Here is an 18,093-nt window from a genome sequence, read left to right on the forward strand (position 1 = left end):
TGTTCCTTTAAGAGCAGGTTGTGTGGATCTTTTTTTAGATGAATAAACGTTATCCTTTTTTTCACACTTGTTCACGCTCTTGGTTTCATAAAGGAGCTATATGGTGTTATCTATCAAATTCAGTCTCCCCTCGTGTAGTTTAAAATGGATCCAGTGATTATGTGTGATGTCAGGGGAGTCACTCCGACAGATGAACTTTAAAAGTATTATCACTGGCGTCTCCAGTTTCCATCATCTCTACGGTGTCTTTTGAGTAATAGTTTTGGTTTTAACAGTTCACCCAAAAAGTCAGTCATTATCTATCCAGCTTTGTGCCGAAGCTGACAGTCAGCTGGTAAAGTTTTGTAGTCCACAAGATATTTCTGGAGCTTCACAGCAAAGAAGCTTTCCAGCATTCAGCCAAACAACTGAAGTTGGATGGGGATTTGTTTTGAAACTCAAACTAGAAGAACATAAAATGGAGATCAAGTTGATTCAAAAAGACGTTATTTACACCTTCAACGCACTATCGAGCTCGAGCGCTAAATACTGACGGGGTGCACGATAATGCTTTTAGTTCAGCTAACGTCAACATTTTGGCATATAGAATTTATTTTGTGTGATTTGTTTATCAGAACTACATATTGATGGATTCTTATTTTATTTGAAAATTCAGTTCATAACTCCTCATTTTATTTCCCATTAGAATATCAAATAATGAATTATTTATTAATAGGTTAACAAATTCATTTGTCAACTCATTTATGAATGCCTATTTTAATTGTACAGTTAGTTAAATGCTTATGCTTAACTTCGTATTTCCACAACACTTGAGGTCCTCCATACCATAAAGAGTATAAAAAACATCTTTTCAAATCAGTTTTGGATTTCGGGCCCTTCAGAGACTTGGATCACAAGCAGTTTGGAGCCGTTTCATCTTATTATTTTTTGTTGTTGTTTCAGTTGTTCAGAAGAAAGCTGCAACACTATTTAGCTGTGAAGCTCCAGTAATGTTTTGTGGACCACAAAACTTCACCTGACTTTCCATCAACATCAAGCGGTGAGTAAATTATTAATCAATTTTCATTTTTAAGTAAATTATGCCATTAAGGCCACAGCTTTGCTGTTTTGGTTCAGCTCTCCCACTTTCATCAGCACTGCTTTTGACTGCTTCAGTGGAAAAAGCTCTGATAAAACCACTTGCCAGCACCAGGGAGCAACAAAGTTGGCGAAAAGGAGATTTGAATGCCGGATGCACATTAATCAAGTGGCCTGAAACACGACTCTAATCTGCTAAAAGCTTAAATTAGAAGCCGTTTGGTAACAGGTTTTCCATATCTACTAAATAGATGATAATACAGTTTGTTTCAGGTACTGCCAAGTGATAACTGCAAGTTTAGGTGACGTTGAAAAGAAATAAAAAGTGTGTTGCTCTAGAGAGGAGAAACAGAAAGTGTGAAACGACCACCTTTACAGTGTGCCGTGTCTTCATCAGTGCTTCTGTTTGTGTGCATGTGAAAGGGCATAAATTGTGCTGTCATAAATCTGTAAGTGCTTTCCGCCTCGTCAGCACAGACCTCATGCTGTTCAACTCCACATCTGAAGCACGCTGATTCATATGTGCTCCTCGTTTCGCTCTCGTGCGATCCGAGGACCAGCCACGTCTGGCTATCCAGCAGAAAATAATTACAGGAACAGAGCAGCTGCAGGACTAAATTGACGTTGTGCCTCTGAGTTGGAGCCCCCCCCCGTGAAAGCCACCTTACCTCAGCTGCACCACCCTGCTCTTTTGATGCTCCAGGAGTTGTCTGCTAAGTGGCAGATGGCAGCGAGCCAAAGAGGTTACTGCAAGTTTAGAGCTGGCTCCCTGTGAAAACACCGCCACTGCAGGAGCTATTGATTGACGCACGGCTCACTCTGTGGCTGCAGACGCTGCCAGGGTTCCCCTTCTCCCATCGCAGCGTCTCTGCTGCACTTTCTGTTCCAAGCGACTGAGAGGAATCCAGCTCACTAAAACTCTGCTCAGTTGTTGAGAAGCCTGGAGGGAAACACTCGCTGTTTGCATAAAATTACTACTGGCTTGACTTACACAGCAGCTGAGAGGCAGCTTGTTTACCCGTCGTGAGCCACATTTCCACCGTCTGCACCGAGATCCCTTCGCTGGTAAATACATGGGATTGGACTCTTCAAGGTCTGATTACGTGTCCAAGTCGCAGCAAAAGTTTGGAGGTGGTTCTGTCCTGAAAACCTGAAAACTTGGTAATTTTACTCCACCTTGGATGTCTGGATGTGTTAAGAGCACTTTCAGGGACTTACATAATGACTACATACTCAGAATAATACAGCAGAGTCTCTCTTGGAGAAGTTTCAGGTGAGAGATGTGACTCGGTACGTTTGAAGCGAATGCTGCTCATTAGTTGGAATGCAAATGGAGCAAATGGATATCTGGCGCAGAAAGTTTGGTTTATACCCAGTTAAAAAGACCTGTAAACTAGTGTAAATTGGTGGAGTTACCCTTTAAGTGTTAATCCAGCGGGCCACCATGTGAGATGAACCGATTGTAATCCGCAAATCCTGCTGTTGGTTGGTGATGAGTCCAACTCGGACACTTAAGTCATCCGTGACCCTCATCGACCACTTTTAGGCAACCAGCTGCAGATCGATCGATCTTCTACAACGGTGGCTATTTCTGTAGTTAGGGAGGTTTCTTTCTTTCCAACACAAACTAATGATGGAAAATAGACATAAATCTCAGCACTTGACTGTAGTCACTAAATCACTGGCACTGATCGACAAACTCATAAACCTCCCAGAGTATGGATTTGTGCGCTCGAGCTGAAAAACAGTACATGTTACCCTTTTAAATGAACCATCTTTGAATGAAGCATTAAAGGTCCTATTGACTTTGGAGATATTAGTTTGGCCATACAGCACAGGTCCTTTAATCTGCATACAAATACCAACACTTTAGACTTTCAGGGGGCAATTTTGTATGAAGGTGTTAGATCAGTCCTTCTCATTAAGTTCTGTGGGGGGAAAAAAGGCATCCAAATACTATGTGTGATGTAAAATAGACCAAATCGCCATAATACTAACAACAGTCCCTTCTGGGTAGACGACTGGCAGGTGATTGTGGAGATATGTGAAATCAGCAAACTTGTGTTGTGATGTAATCTGAATTGTCTGATGTTTCTGTTCTGCTTATTTAATGTGCTGTGTTGCTTTGTTAGCATCTTTGTTAAACCAAATCTACCCAACAACAAAACTGTTGTCATCAGGCCTCCAACCCCACTGTTACTATCTGGAAAATCTGACCTGAGTCCATCTCGAAGAAAATCAACTGTCCATGAGCATGACACATCTTAAACAAATCATCCACGGACTCGTACCGGCAGCTGAGAGAGACGGGAACGATCTCATTTTTCATATCATGTTACAATCCACTCACATCTGGTCAATAATATAGTGATTAATACACGTGAGTCTCTTTAAGTGGTTACATAGAGCCTCTTTGAAATGTATTTTAAATTAATGAGACGTATATGCTTTGAAAAACCATCATGAAAAAAGCGAATTCAGCTGAATGTAAGATGGTACATGACATAAAGTGACAAGAGTGAGAAGGTTCCAGCCTGGCAGAGGTCGGTGTTGATAGCTCAGTCAGACAAACCCAGCTGCTGTTCATGTCCAGTGTGACACCAAAAGTCAACACTGAATGATTTGAACTTTTGTCCGCAAGTTAGCTGACATAACATATTTAACTTAGCATCACCCATGTAACGTCATCCTTTCTTGACCAAGTAGTTTTGTTGCCTAAACTTAACCAAAGTACAAGTTCGCTACCATGAGGACAAAGGTCGGCTCTCTCTCTGCTCTCCACAAACATGAAGGATTGTCACATCACCTGCACGCAATTTAAAAGTGTACGGTTGTTGTTGTCGTGTTGTTTGTACGCAGATTGATGGTCTTCATTAGTTAGACCACTGATGCCACATGCTGGCTCAGCAGCAGCTACATGATTTTGTTGCCCGTTTGTAAACTGTGATAAGGTTTAATGTTCCAGAAAGACCAGGTAAGTTAGGTAACTGCCTTAGTTTAACTCAGAACTGAAACAACACCAGAAAATTCAGTGGCAACTATTGGGATGATCAGTGAATCATTTATGTCAATTATTTAAATCCAAACATAGTCTGACCACTGTGAGTGTTTGTTGCTTTTCTCTGTGATGTCATTGTAAATCAACTATCTGTCTGATAAACAATTGCATACGTCACATTTGGCTTCAGGAAATTGAGATTTGCAATGTTCTCCAACATTTTATGGATTAATTGATTGGTTAGTGAAAGAAAAAAGTCAGTTTAATCCAAAATGAAAACTATTTTCAGCTCACTTGTCAACAGAGCTGCATTTCACAACTAAGCAAATGCCAACAACCCCTGTTGAAGACCAACAATGTGGTTGACAAAGGCTTGTGAGCGGACTTTAAATTTGGATTTTGGTATCACCTGTTTAAAACAATTTAAACTTAAAGCTGCACTATGTAGCTTTGGGGAAGACATTCTGGTCAGACAAGAAAGATCTTCATCAACTGAAGTTTTACGTCTAAACAAAGAAGATAAACAAACTCTTTTTGTTTGTAAACTGAATAAACAAACCGACCACAGCGGACAGCAAAATTTAACACTGTTTTACTTTGTTTACATGTGGCGGACCCTACCACCTTTTAGCTTCAAACAGTGTTCTGGGGACCTTATTTTCCTCTGAGAGCAGCTTGTTTACTCAGTTACAGGACTAACATTAATATTATATTATACAAATCTATATAGTGCACCTTTAAGTTATCCAGTGTGTCTGATTATCAATTTAGATGTTTACTGTACTGTGTACTGTAAATACATTGAAAGATGCACAGCTTGCTTCGGTGAATACAACCCCACTGAGCTATCACCTACAACACAATGCACACTGGGATGATACAGTTTCAGAGTGTACAGTATCAGCGTGATCAGTGAATATAAATGCTCCCTCGTTCTGCCGATGATGCGAACACACCGTACACAGGTATTTGTTAAGCCCCTGCGATGGTGCCTCTTTGTTGGGTTTCCTGTAGCTTTGCTCATTGTGCATTCAGTCCTAACAAAGGCTCTAACACTGTTGCTCCCGCAGACGAGAAATGAAAATCACAATCTTCAAAGAGAGAATAAAGAGGGGATCAAGTTTTTCAGGAATTGGCACAAGCGACTCTAATGACTTGGAAGCTTACGCAAAAAGGTAGTGAACCACTTTTTTGTCATGAAAGGCCCACTGCCGGTTTTTAAAAGCCACTGGAGCTCTTCCAGACACAACTTTCTCTGGCAGCCTCACACAGACAAATGGATATGTGTCTAATGAAAGGCTTTTAGGGAGTATTGATTTTTTTTCCATAAGTATAACGGGCGGTTTTGTCCTTCACATACATTTAGAGAAAAGATAATGCAAAAGGCATGTGTGAGTCCTTTATGCCTGTGTTTCTCTCAAAAAGCACAACTATTATTTTCACTGTGCGAGCGGCTACAACATTTAAAAGGTTATTACACTTGTTAACGAGCTAAAAGTCTCAAACAGGGCCAAAGACACTTCTGATCTCCCTTCCCTTGACTCAAGACTCTGTCAGCTCATCCCGGCTCTGCGCTCCTGTCCACGTACATCATTCATCCAAATATCTGCAGTGTAATCACTTGTGCAGAAACTCCCTCGCATTCCTCAGAGTGGGGAACTTTAAGATGCAAGTCAGCGCTTTTAACTTTGTGTGACCAGAGCCGAAGGCTGTCATTACACTAATGCAGTGTCACTATCCAACAAAGGATCGGCCACCAGGAGAAAAAAAAAGAAAAAAGAAAGCTCCGGCCCACAGAGAAGACAGATCATAAGATAATACACTGCCCTACATGACAAGTTGACATGTCTTTGCTTTTTGAAAATGTGCAATTACTCATCATTAATAGCTCTGAAGAGGCAACATGTCCTCGAAAGAGCTATCCAAAGTACTGTTCCTACATTCATGCAGATAATTAACTACAGATGCACACTGAGAATAGCATCTTAAGGCAGTTTTGACATTGCATTAGTGCTGAACGCTCCAGATAAAGCACACATCATTTTCCTTCCAGATTTTATGTTTGCAGTCAGTTTTATCTGGCATGTGACCGGAGAAGTCAACAGGTCAAACCTGATGAGAAGGTGTCACTGCTGCTGGGCTAACAGTGTGAACGTGTCAACGTGAGTGTGAATTGTTGAGAAATAACACCCAGGATCAAACGGTCAGCCTCCCTGGATAAAACAGATTAGATTTATCGTGTAATCTTAGATTTTCTTTCCAGTGAACAGGCAGGTGACATTTGTTTGCAGCCATGGAACAGAGATGCATTTGTCACGACAGGCAGCAGGTTATAAACTGCTCCCACAGCGGTGACTTTTAGAAAGTTAATCTCTCTCTCTCTCTCTCTTACTTCATTTCATCAGTTAGTCTGATGGAGCTGATATTTAGACACAGCAACATCGTGAAACATGAATCAGACTGAAGGGAGAGTCCTCTTTATTTGGATAATATCTCTGACATGAAAAGTATGGAGTTATTTTAGTGCCTCATAAATGGGACGTTCTGGTGCCCTGTATTTACATGTTTTAATGTGTAAATGACTCATACCAGAAGTTCTGGAACTGGTCCAGTAATCGCCTCGACTGGCAGCTACAACATGATGACCGTCAGAGTAACAAGTGCTTTGTTTTTGTGACTGGCAGGCTGAGGTTGTTATTGTAGGCGTTACGTTACGGAATTGATTCCTACGGAGACAGACAGTTTGGTTGAATAATAAGATAAGACTTTTGTCACTGGAAACACAAAGCCTCACTCAAGGAGAAGTCTCTCTCTGAAATCTCATGAGAGGTAAGTTTTCACAGGCAGGCGATGGTGGAAACTAAGATGGAGAGTTGGAGAGAGAAGTTTGCTGTTTGGAACAGACAAGAATTTATATTTAACTTACTTCTTACGAGATTTCAGAGCGAGACTTCTCCTTCAAGGACACTTGTGTACAAAAACACTTTTGTACGAAAAGGATCTCATTATCTAACAAAAGGTAAATCTCCAAAGACATAATTTCCATTATGTTGTCAGGATTAGAATAACAACCTCAACCTGTCAGTGCAGACAACAAGCACTTTCAGTCAACGTAACTTTGACAGTTGCCCCAAATGATTATGTTACAGCCCGTGCAGCCATGTAGCAGCAGCCAGCGGAGGCCGTCTACGTCGGACCGATTGAAACTTCTTTTGGTGAGTATCACTCATTTACACACCAAAACATGTAAATAAAAGCCCCAGGTTTACACATATCAGCACACACAAAAAACAGTTGCTTTGAATCATTTGTATTTGTGTTACTTCCTTCTGACACACATAACAGTGTTTAAAAGGACTCTATGTCACAATTTCTTGCAATTTACATGTATTAATCACCTCTTTATTGGCCAGATGTGAACAGATTGTGATGTGATGTGAAAAATTAGATCTTCCCCGTATCTCTTGGTTGTCTGTACAGGCCTGTTTAAGTTGTGTAATACTGCTTGACTGTGGATTTCTTTGTGAAGGACTCAGATTTTCAGAAGGGGTCAGATTTTAACTTCTGCCAGATAAACCACAGGTTATCTATGTACGCTAGTTTGCTAACTTGATGACTGCAAGTTTCGCAGCCATGGCATTATGATAAGTTGTGCAGTTAAATAAAAACTTTTTTATTTAATAGCACAGTTGTAAAAAATATGTAGTTGTAAAGCCCTGAAAGGATTCTATTATTTATGTAGCCTAGCCTAGCTAACAGACTCGCCAGTGGTGGAAGTTAAAGAAACACAAGCTGACCACGATATAAAAAAGACGACTCTTTTACAAGTAAAAACATTTAGGTCAAAATACTATCAGCAAAATGGATTAAAAAGTGGGCTAACAAAAATGGATTCATTATAAATTACCCTGTGAGCACTTCAGGATGAGGCTACATACTGTATTATTAATACTGATGTGTTAATGTGGAAGTGTACTGTCGTAGCCAGTCAAGGTGGAGCCAAGTGTATTTAATATATACATTTGAGTAGATCTATAACCATGTTTCATATTTTATGGACGCCTCTTTTTTGTAGGATATGAGATTTTCTTTTGACTTGTCAATGAGTAGAAGTAAAAAGTGGCAGTAAATGGGGATAGGACGCCTAAAATTTGGCTATCTATATTTCTGCTTTACTAAAGCACAGTATTTAAGTGGGACTCGTGACTTCCCTGCAACTTGATAATTGCAAGGAGCCACCTTATAGCATGCTTTTTATATTGAATACATTATAGATTATAGATTTGCTTAAAGTTAACTATCCAAGAGTTTCTCTTCGATGTACATGCATATTGTATATTCTTTCAAACAACCTCTGACTCTTCTCAAAATGACTCAAAACAATTATCTCGCCGGAGGAAGCCGGATTGTTGTTTCAGATCGATGGGTTCCAAAACTATGTGACCCAGTCTGTCGTGACGACCACAGTATGCTGTTTAAAGTAAAATAATTGGGTCTGATATGGCAAGCTGATAAAAAAAGCTGTGAACAGTGATCCAAATAGGAGCGTTACGGCTGTACAGTCGTCACTAAATCGGTCAGTAGTTAAACCAAAATGTTTGTCATTCGTTTAGGGAACCAAATTTATTTTTTTTTGTAGAATCTGCCAAATAACCTCCCCATGTTATCAATGCGATATATATTTGGCAGCAAATGTCAGAAAATGTTAGTCTGGACATCTGCATGAGTCACCCTAATCTTAAAGATAGAAATCAGCAATCTATCTAAATTTCCTGATGATGTTTATGCACTGTTGGACTCAGAAAATATCGTGGACATATTTCCAATTATTCCATATGTAAATAGACCTTGTGCACCCTGAAAATATGTGAAATCTCCATGCTTAGCTTAACCAGACAATCAACTGGAAAATGGGAAATATCTTCACTCCAATAACTCCCAATACAAAACAAAGCCCGGAGTTTCATCACCATCTAATTTTAAGGTTTATTCACACCACACTGAGTCCCCCCAAAGATCCCATTCGTAGACAAGTAAAACCAAATGATGCTTGTCTACCTTAGAGACTTCCTGTCTTATGTTGACTTCAGTTATTAAATGTCACACCACCTTTTTTTTTTTTTTTTTTGAGTAACAAGCAGCGTGCGTATAAAAATATATGCAGTAGAAGCAGCGCAGCTTCACTGCACCGGCTCTCTGACGGATGGTCTTTACAGAAAATGACACATTACGTTACTTCAAGGCAGTAGAAGGTAAGAAGGAAGGCAGGAAACAATCTCAGAGACTCTGTCTAAAAAAGTTAAACCTGTCTATTTGTTACTCAGTGGAAAAGTAATTTAAAGACTGAAAGGCTGAAACATAATCCCGTCCGGCACACTGTGAGCCCGGTGTGTTACTGCTGACCTGGGCGTCTGTGCTCTAGGTTGAGGAGGTGCTGCCGGCAGGAGTTTGAAATTGTCTGAAGTCTGGCTTTGTGTTCTGGCTTTCTGTCAGCAGATAGTGCTGATACAAAGCCCCAGCAGGTGACTTTTACAGAGCCCTCACCATTAGCATTGTTTGCATCTTTCTTTGGACAACCCTTCCACGAAACTTTTAGGGCACTGGCTCCCTGAGGACCTCTTTTGTTCCCTGGATCGGCTGAGTTGGTATCAGGTTGTAGCTGTATGGTTTTTTAATGGCTGGAAGAAAGAGAGGAGCAGCGCTTTTTTGGCCTATCGCATATTCAGCTCTGGCACGCAAACCCCAGCCAAAGTCAAATGAGTGAGTGGAAGGCATCATCACATGCTTTGAAAATGATGAGAGGAGGATTATTACACTGAGCCAGTACAGTACTTCTTCAAGTTTTTTTTTCTGTTAAAGTGCCTCTAGGGAAACATTTGGCTACGGGCGCTTGTTTCAGGCCTTTAATTTGAGGGAAAAGGCACCGTTTCAATTTAATTTGCCACATAGAAAGTGTTGTCTGAAGGTGGGCACATAATGATGTCAGCCAAATCTTTTCTTCTTTGTTTCTGTCACTGTTCTAGCTGCTAAGTGAAATTAGCAACAGAGAGGTTAAAAAAGGTTTCGACGGTCCAGGGAGGAGGCATGCTGAGAGCTGATGTGCGTATTTGTGTGCAGCGGAGATATTTCCAGTCACATCAAATGGAACAATGTGAGGAAGCGGCGCTGCACAGTTTCTGTCTTTTAAATTGGAAACCACCTTCAGCCTGTATCATATCCGAACAGCCCGCGACATCTGCGAGAGCATTAAAAGAGTCCAGAAATGAGGGACTATGTATCATTATCACTCCTGCTACTTTAAAGCAAATGGTGCATTCAGGCTCAGACGGTCCTTCTGTTTCCTCTGATACCCCCACATACTCATTATCAATAGCAGTCATACATAAAATACCAATTTTACCAGCTTATCTTTGATCTGTTGGGATGCATTTTTGACTGAATTGAACCTTGAAGGAGCACTCCACCAAATTTACACGTCAAGTTTACTTCACTCAGACTGGGAAAACAGGTACGTGTAGATTTAGTGGCTCTGGAGGAGTTCAAAGTTCAGGGTTGTCTCAGCACAGGCTTGGAGGAAACTTGATTAATATGGAGTTTTAAAGATGTTTACCAGATGAGGAAGGTCTAATGAAACGTGCTGTCCAGTTGCATTATGGGGAATGTAGGCTTGAATGTTTTTTCTGAGCTTGAACAGTGGGGAAGGTCAGGAGATGTTGGCCTCTGCTACTCTGCTATTTTAAACTCTTTCCTTTTGAGTCACTTAACTTAAAAAATATAAACTAATAAATCCCTGCAGTGTGCCTTTAGTGTGCAGTGTGTCTTTTCTCGTCAACACGATTTCATTCCAGGTGGCTGTTTTCCCAGATGATGACTTACAGAGTAGAAAATAACTGCTTATGTAGCGTACTAGGAACGGATCTTGGTTATTCTCATAATAAATAAATAGTTAAATAGATGCGTTCTATTGATTGGTTCCCTTGAAAATGAAGTTTAGATTGACCACACATCAAGAGGATTCCCAGAAGCTAAACCGGCAGGAGCGTCGGTGAGGTTAAATACACTTTTTATTCACATGTAAAAATGTGGAACAGCAAACATTCAAAACACAAAAACTGCTTTTGTTATATTAGCAAGCTGTTGCGTTTATGGGCCTCGATCTGTCTGCGCTGTCTGGGCCTGTAGCACTTTGATCTGCTCATCTACATCAGTCTGACTGGTGGTGATGCACAATAATAAAAAGCTACCGGGCGGATGTAAGAAAAATATCAGAATGAGAAGGAAATCAGGTGAATGAGAAATCCACTGCTGTTGTCCTCCTGTGTTAACTTACTGCTCTCTGTCGGGTGGTGCTGAGAGGAGGAGAAGAGACGGGATTGTTTTAAGCACAAAGTCATTGATTGTCACAGCAGAGGAAAAAGCGCTGCTGGGGGGGTTCGGATCCAGAGCGGCTATGTGTTGCATGCCTCAGCGGGGAAAATGTCCTCGTATGCGGGCGGCAGTTCGCTGGGGAGCGGGTAGGAGAAAGGGAAGCAACGGTTGAGCTCCGGGTCCGTGGGCGAGTATCCCGGCAGCTCGATTGACGGGTGTCCCCCTGACTGCACTTCTGCGCCTGTCTCGTCAAACACATTAAAAACACCCAAATTGATGTAAGACACCGGCTGGAAATCCGCCGAGGAGCAGTCCCGCTCCTCGCTGAAGATGATCGCGCCGGCGCGCTGCCTCTGACACTGTCGGCTCCTAGAAAACTGCGCGGTTTTGTACCTTTTGATCACCACCAGGTTGATGAGCCCTAGGACGCACTCCAAGGTGCTGAGAACAGTGGAGACGACCAGACTCCGCTGGTACTCCCTCAGCTGCTCGCACGCAGGGTTCACAACCAAAGAGTGGAAGCAGTAATGGGAATATTTCCTCTCCACCAGAGAAGCCGTGTCCCCGTCCACCACCGCGCCGGAGAAGGCGGTGAGGACCCCCAACAAGAAGACCACAACACCGAGGAGAAAGAAATTCCTGCAGCCGGGCTTCTCCATGCAAAAGAGCAGCGCGGAGCCCAGCAGCACCTGCCCGATTCCCACAAGTAGCCCGGAGTAGAAAGCCCCGGCCGCGGCGCCGAGGTGGAAATGCGCTCTCACCATAGATCCCAACGAGACGCATCTTAATCCAACGACAACTTCGCTCAGGGCGCACACGAAGAGGAGGGTGCTGGAGAAGACGGTGCACAGTCCTTTCCCACTCAACTTCATTATATTCCACCTCTGCCGCTCTCGATCCCTCTCCCCCCTTCTTCATCCTCCTTCGTCCTCTCCTCCGTCTCCTCTGGAAGCACTCTCACATTGGGACATCATCTGCCGGTGACTCCTCCGGTTCAGAGCGGGCGATCCTCGCCGCTGTGGCGTCTCTTACGCATCCCCGCCGCTTTACAGGAATATATAAATAACTAATGGCAACAACGCGCTCCTCTTTTTTTTTTTTTTTTGCACTTATCGATAATCCATACACGAGCAGTGACCACTTTACCCCAGATCACCTAACCGCCCATCAGCACTCTCCTCCCGACCAAAAGTTTTCCTTTTATTCCTCCTCCAGGAGAGAGAGACAGAGACAGAGAGAGAGAGAGAGAGAGAGAGAGAGAGAGAGAGAGAGAGAGAGAGAGAGAGAGAGAATCTCCTCTGCAGTCCGCCAAGTCGTCGGCTTGAATGCTGTGTGGCGTTTTTGTGGCAGAGGAGGAGGCGGCTGCTTGAGCCGGAGATGTTTGAGCGTCCTGTGGACCAATGACCACTGACCCACGGGCCTCCGAACCACTGCAACACTGCTCCTCGGGGGCCACTTTAACTGCGTCGTAGAGAGTTTATAGCGGCGTGGCGTTAAATGGAAAGGTGGGCCAACGACTTCTGGCTGGCGATAGAGGAAACAAACAGTCCGACAGGGACAGAAATAACTGGCTTTCAGGAGCATTAATTTCTCTACACCCCTTTCAAGCCCTCGAGTCAGTTGTGTAGCAGTAACTGTGGGTCCGTGGATTTGAATCTGTACGGGTGCTGAACTGTTTTCCTCCGAGTAAAAGGTGCCGAAAGGACCTCAATCAGCGCATCCCAGTGGGAATTATAAATAGACCGCATACATACAGTGATATATCTATCTTCCTCGCATAATGGGGGTTGTTGTTCGTCGTGTGGATCACCGTGGAGATGATAGCAGCATGAATAATAGAGCAGTCGGCGGTGGTGCCGGGGATGGACGGAGGCCGGGTCGCTGTCCGTGGTGCTGAAACATCCAGCCCGGGCCAGATGGCAGCTGACTGGACTCCTCAACGTCTGAGCCAACCTCCCCCTCCAGAAACAATACACCAGCACAAAGTTCTCACGTTTTATTTAGCACACGCTGAATGACTTGTTGTGTAGGTGGGGGCATAACGGCGGTCTGTTTTATTTATGCTTGTTTGGACCTCGATGTGAGGGAGAGGGCCACAGACACAGAGAAAGAAGAAGTAATATGCTGGATTACAGTTCTGATTTTTGGAGAAATTGTCTTTGATCCCAGAACAAATGTAAGAAGTGCATACAGCGTGAGTCATCAATGCTGTAATGTCGACAGAAGTTGATTCACCCACAGTCTAAAAGTAAATGTTGAGTATGAAGTCCAATATGTCTCCTACTGAAAGATGAACAAGACAGAAAACAATGGAGGATAAATATTAGCAAAACAGCAGAGTAGAAAATGATCACGGGCATATCTAAGTAAAACATGTAGGACAAAATAATACAACAACTGAAATAATAAAAATAAAATAAATAAATAAAAAAAAAACTGCTGACAATATTGTGTATTTCGAAAAAAAATATGTATGAAAGTGAATGTAGGGAAACAAATACATGTTTATGTAGTTCAAAGCACAATACAAGTGGGACACAATACATTTCTTGTCTTTTTTCATTCACTACCATACAAAGTGTTTTTCATAAATGTGGTCCACCAGAAGTGGCAGGGCCTCAATGTCCGGTTACCATGCTAACCGCTTTAGTTCAATTAAATAACAGAGGTCAGGAAAATATCTCAGGAAAACATGCAGTTGTTGTAATAACACAACAAATTACTGAAATGCTTAAAAGTGCAAAAGTGAAAGTTTACAATAATCAAAATTAAAAGTGGTGTTTGCTGACGATTGCTATGTTATCATGTCCATAGTTAGCTAGTTTAGCTTGTTAGCATACACGTGCTAAATTGCAATAAACAATCAGGTGGGGGCTGTTGAGAAATTCATATATGTCATATAAATATCCTATTTATTTATTTTTGTCTACAGAAAGCAAAGTGGGTATGTACGTATGTATATGCATACGTATGTATATATATGCCTGTGTAAATATGTTGATATGCATGGTGAGGGCTAAGTGGATCCTGGTAAATACATACTAAAAAAATCACAACATATAGAATTAACTATGGGAATAGTACGTGTTTATAAAAGACAAAAAAAATCAATATATAAGCTATAAACATAACATGATGGTTGATAGATTTGGTTGAATTTGTTTAACAGAGCTGGACTGTGGATTTCTTTGTGAAGGATTCATTTTTTTGCAACAGCCCAAATGATGTGATTTTAAACACGTCAATCTCTGCTCTGCTAACAGAGACCCTAAGTAGTTTTAATGTTTGTCCATTAACATAAACTAATGACTGGCTTCCAACACATCACAGAGGTTCCACAGAGTCCATTAAAGAAAGTGTTGGATAAATTTATATTTTGATAGTTGTCAATACATTTCAGATAAAAACATGTGGTGACCTCATAGTGGCACCAGAGCAAAGTCAAGCCTTCACCAAAGTAATTATGAATAATCCTCCAGAGAGACGCTGAATGTCTGTACATTATTCGGGGCAATATTTGTTGAGAAATGACCATCTGGATCAAAGTGGTGGACTCACTGAACGACTGACATTGCCACCCGCAGAGCCACGCTGCGACTGTGGCTAAAAACAAACACCTGTCGTAGAACCAGCTTGCTGAAAAAATGAGAGAAATTACAAAATTAGTTTCCAAACTCCAGAGGCAGCCACCTGAGAAAAGTTCAAGGATATGTAAAATGATGCTATGGTGTGGCTCGCCAGCAGATTGTTGCAGGTTGCTGGATTTGATCTGTTTCCAATTCATTTACCCTGAATGTGAAAACTTTCAGAGGACAAGCAAGAGTTTTTGACTTAATGAACCAAACATTTGATGGGTGCAGGTGAGAGAATTACACCAGGGAAAGCCCTCGCCCATCCATTCATCACAATGAGCCACCTCATTGACTGTACCAGTACAGCTGCCAGTAAGTGTGTGTGTGTGAGTGTGAGTCTAATTAGGTCATTACTACTTTGCATAGGTTTGCAGATCAGAGAAGGCGCTGTGAATGATGTGCTGATGATCTGTTCTGTTGATTGGTTGATTGATTGGCAGTCCTGCTCGCTGGCATTGTGGGTTGGTCTATTGGCAGTGCTGTGGATGTCAACCATCAACAACAACCCCTTCACCTCACATCCTTTGACCCAGACAGATCAGGCTTCAGCAGGAAAACCCACAGCTCTGAGTTTACCCTTCTGTTACAGTACTGTATACTGTCCACGCTCTGCTGACCAGCAGATTCAAACCAGTTTTCACATTTGTTTTTCCATAATGTGGGCGTCGTGAAGCCTTTTGAGACTGAAACTGTGATTAAGAGCTATACAAATAAACTTGGACCAGGCCAGCTCAGAGAACGTCTTAGTTAACTCACAGTGGGAGCACTCACAGGTACGCGGCATGCATTTTAATGTGAGGAGAAGCTACTGAATTCAATTGACCGACAAAATTGATGAAACAGAGGTTGTTAACGGCATATGTCTTTCATTGGGGCACAAGGAGAGCCCTTCTCACCCCCATAACACAGACAATTTCCCTGTCATGGTCACAAACCTGGAAGAGGCTGCCACTGAAGAGGAAAGTAATTCCAGTCCTAATAGGTAAGATTGTCCCCCACACACAAGGCTGCAAGAGGTGGAAGGCTGTAGACCACTGGAGAAGTAACTAAAATTTGATTTAATTTCAAAGTGGAGGACACTCTACAGATTCAGTGTGTCAACATCTCGGTACATTGTTTTTTACCCAGCAGTGGAAGGAAAATATGATGAGTCTGGCCTGGTGTCAAAGAACAAGTCAGATCGATTCCTCACATTGTGATAAAATCACCTTTTACCCTTCAAGAGCAGCTTTTTAACTTAAATCACTAGTTACAGATTGTGTGTGTGAATTTGTGTGTGTGTCTAGGGCTCATTGCTTCAGCTTTGCCAAGAGTCAGCTGTGAAGGGACTGCTCCGCATCTCAGATGCAGTTTTACGGCGGCAGTTACAACGTTGGTGACAGGTCAGCCTGTAAAATCCGGTGTTAGCCTATAAATATTAATGAGTCTAAAGCAGCAGCCTCCACTGCTGTTGGCTCGAACCAGGAGGGACTCAAACAATGTTTGAGAAATTGACTCAGAACTCTACACAATCGATACAGAGGCAGAAGACCTGCCTGGCCAAGGTAGGACTTGTCAACTGGGCAGGAGTGTACAAAAAATGAACAGAGAAGCAAGGTGGTCAGGATGCAAGAATGTTGTTTAAAGCTGCACTAATCAATATTTTTATTTTAGCAGTGGATGAAACTACTATGTCTAAGGTAAAAGGTGTTGTTTGTTATTATGAACTCACAGAAAATCATCACTTGACTGCTGTTCCCATCAGCTCAACAGAGCTTTTTAGCCTCTTTCAGCAAATAGTTTTGGCTGTCCAGCCTGTAAATTGTGCAGCCACAACAGGCTGTTGTTTTCACACTTCGATAAACCTACTGTAGGCTACCTGCCCAGCTGTAAAAAGAATGTTAGTAGCTAATACTAGCTGGTGAACATAGTTCAGGATGGTGTTGGGCCTGGTGGAGACCAAAGAAGAGCTACACAGAGAGTGAACTGGACTTAAAGTGAGTTCAGTGACTACTTGACATGATACTACACAGTCACCTGTGTGCATAATTTATGCCTACATATGACAACATGACAGAGCCGACCAGAGTCATGGTGAGCAGTGCTGGCTGGGTATTCAGGAGGAGGGGCCTTAAAGAGACAGGAGCTACAGCAGAGCATTTCAGACAGAGAAGGAATACAGTGCTGGAGCACTGCACAGTATGAGTAGTTAAAGCATGTAAAACTGTTCTAGTAGTAAATCAAAGTAACATGTTGCACCTGAAAACGAGCATCATATGTCTTCTTTTAATTCACCAGTCTTAAAACACAGCTAAAAATGAATGCTAATGTCTTTTTTGTCTGCAGTAATGCAAGCAACACTTAATGTTACTTAGTGTTTCCAGTTTGCTCTGCTGCCTAAAGTGGCTTTTAAAGAGATTTCAGGATAATTCTGTCATTATACATAAAATACATACAATGATTGCAAGATTCTAATGTTTTTGTAAGCTGCTCTTTCATGTAATGGCCTGATTTATCTGGAGGTCTCCCTCGTAAAACTGCCCTTAAAAAAATCAGTGAAGCGTTCAGTGTAGCCTCTTCTATTGTACCTGCTCTTTGAAATGTTGTTTCACCACCACATCTGGAGAAAACACAGAATCTCGGCAGCTTTTTTAGAACTAAAACAATCCCATTAATAATACTGCCACCAGTGTTACCACTTCCATTACCAGTCATTGTCTCAAAGAAATTCTGTGAGTATAAATATAATTTCTTCTCATAATCTAGATCACAAGTCAATTGAACTTTTAAAAGAATTTCCACAACTTGATGCTATGATAGACTTCATCGCCCAACTATATATAAATGTCCAAATGGTTTCCATAGAGTTACAAACCAACCGTTGGAAATTATACCACACAGTGAGAGTGAAGGACACAAAGAGCCACATTAACTAAATCAAGGAAACAGGTTTAAATCATAAGGACTGAACACAGTTAGTGTGCGAGCAGCGTCTGCTCATTCAATATCCCAGTTAATTTTTTTTATGCTTGAAAAAAA

General features: G+C 41.9%; 1 protein-coding gene across 1 annotated transcript; it reads right to left on the bottom strand.

The window, feature by feature from the left end:
* Window positions 1–11,131: 11,131 nt before the first annotated feature.
* Window positions 11,132–13,824, bottom strand: LOC119007544 (transmembrane protein 271-like). The gene has a single exon (XM_037077304.1). It carries the CDS (start codon window positions 12,313–12,315, stop codon window positions 11,524–11,526), a length of 792 nt encoding a protein of 263 aa, XP_036933199.1. The 5' UTR covers window positions 12,316–13,824; the 3' UTR covers window positions 11,132–11,523.
* Window positions 13,825–18,093: the final 4,269 nt, after the last annotated feature.

The sequence above is a fragment of the Acanthopagrus latus genome, chromosome 18 (genome assembly GCF_904848185.1).
Source record: "Acanthopagrus latus isolate v.2019 chromosome 18, fAcaLat1.1, whole genome shotgun sequence".
In the NCBI taxonomy this organism is placed as follows: Eukaryota; Metazoa; Chordata; class Actinopteri; order Spariformes; family Sparidae; genus Acanthopagrus; species Acanthopagrus latus.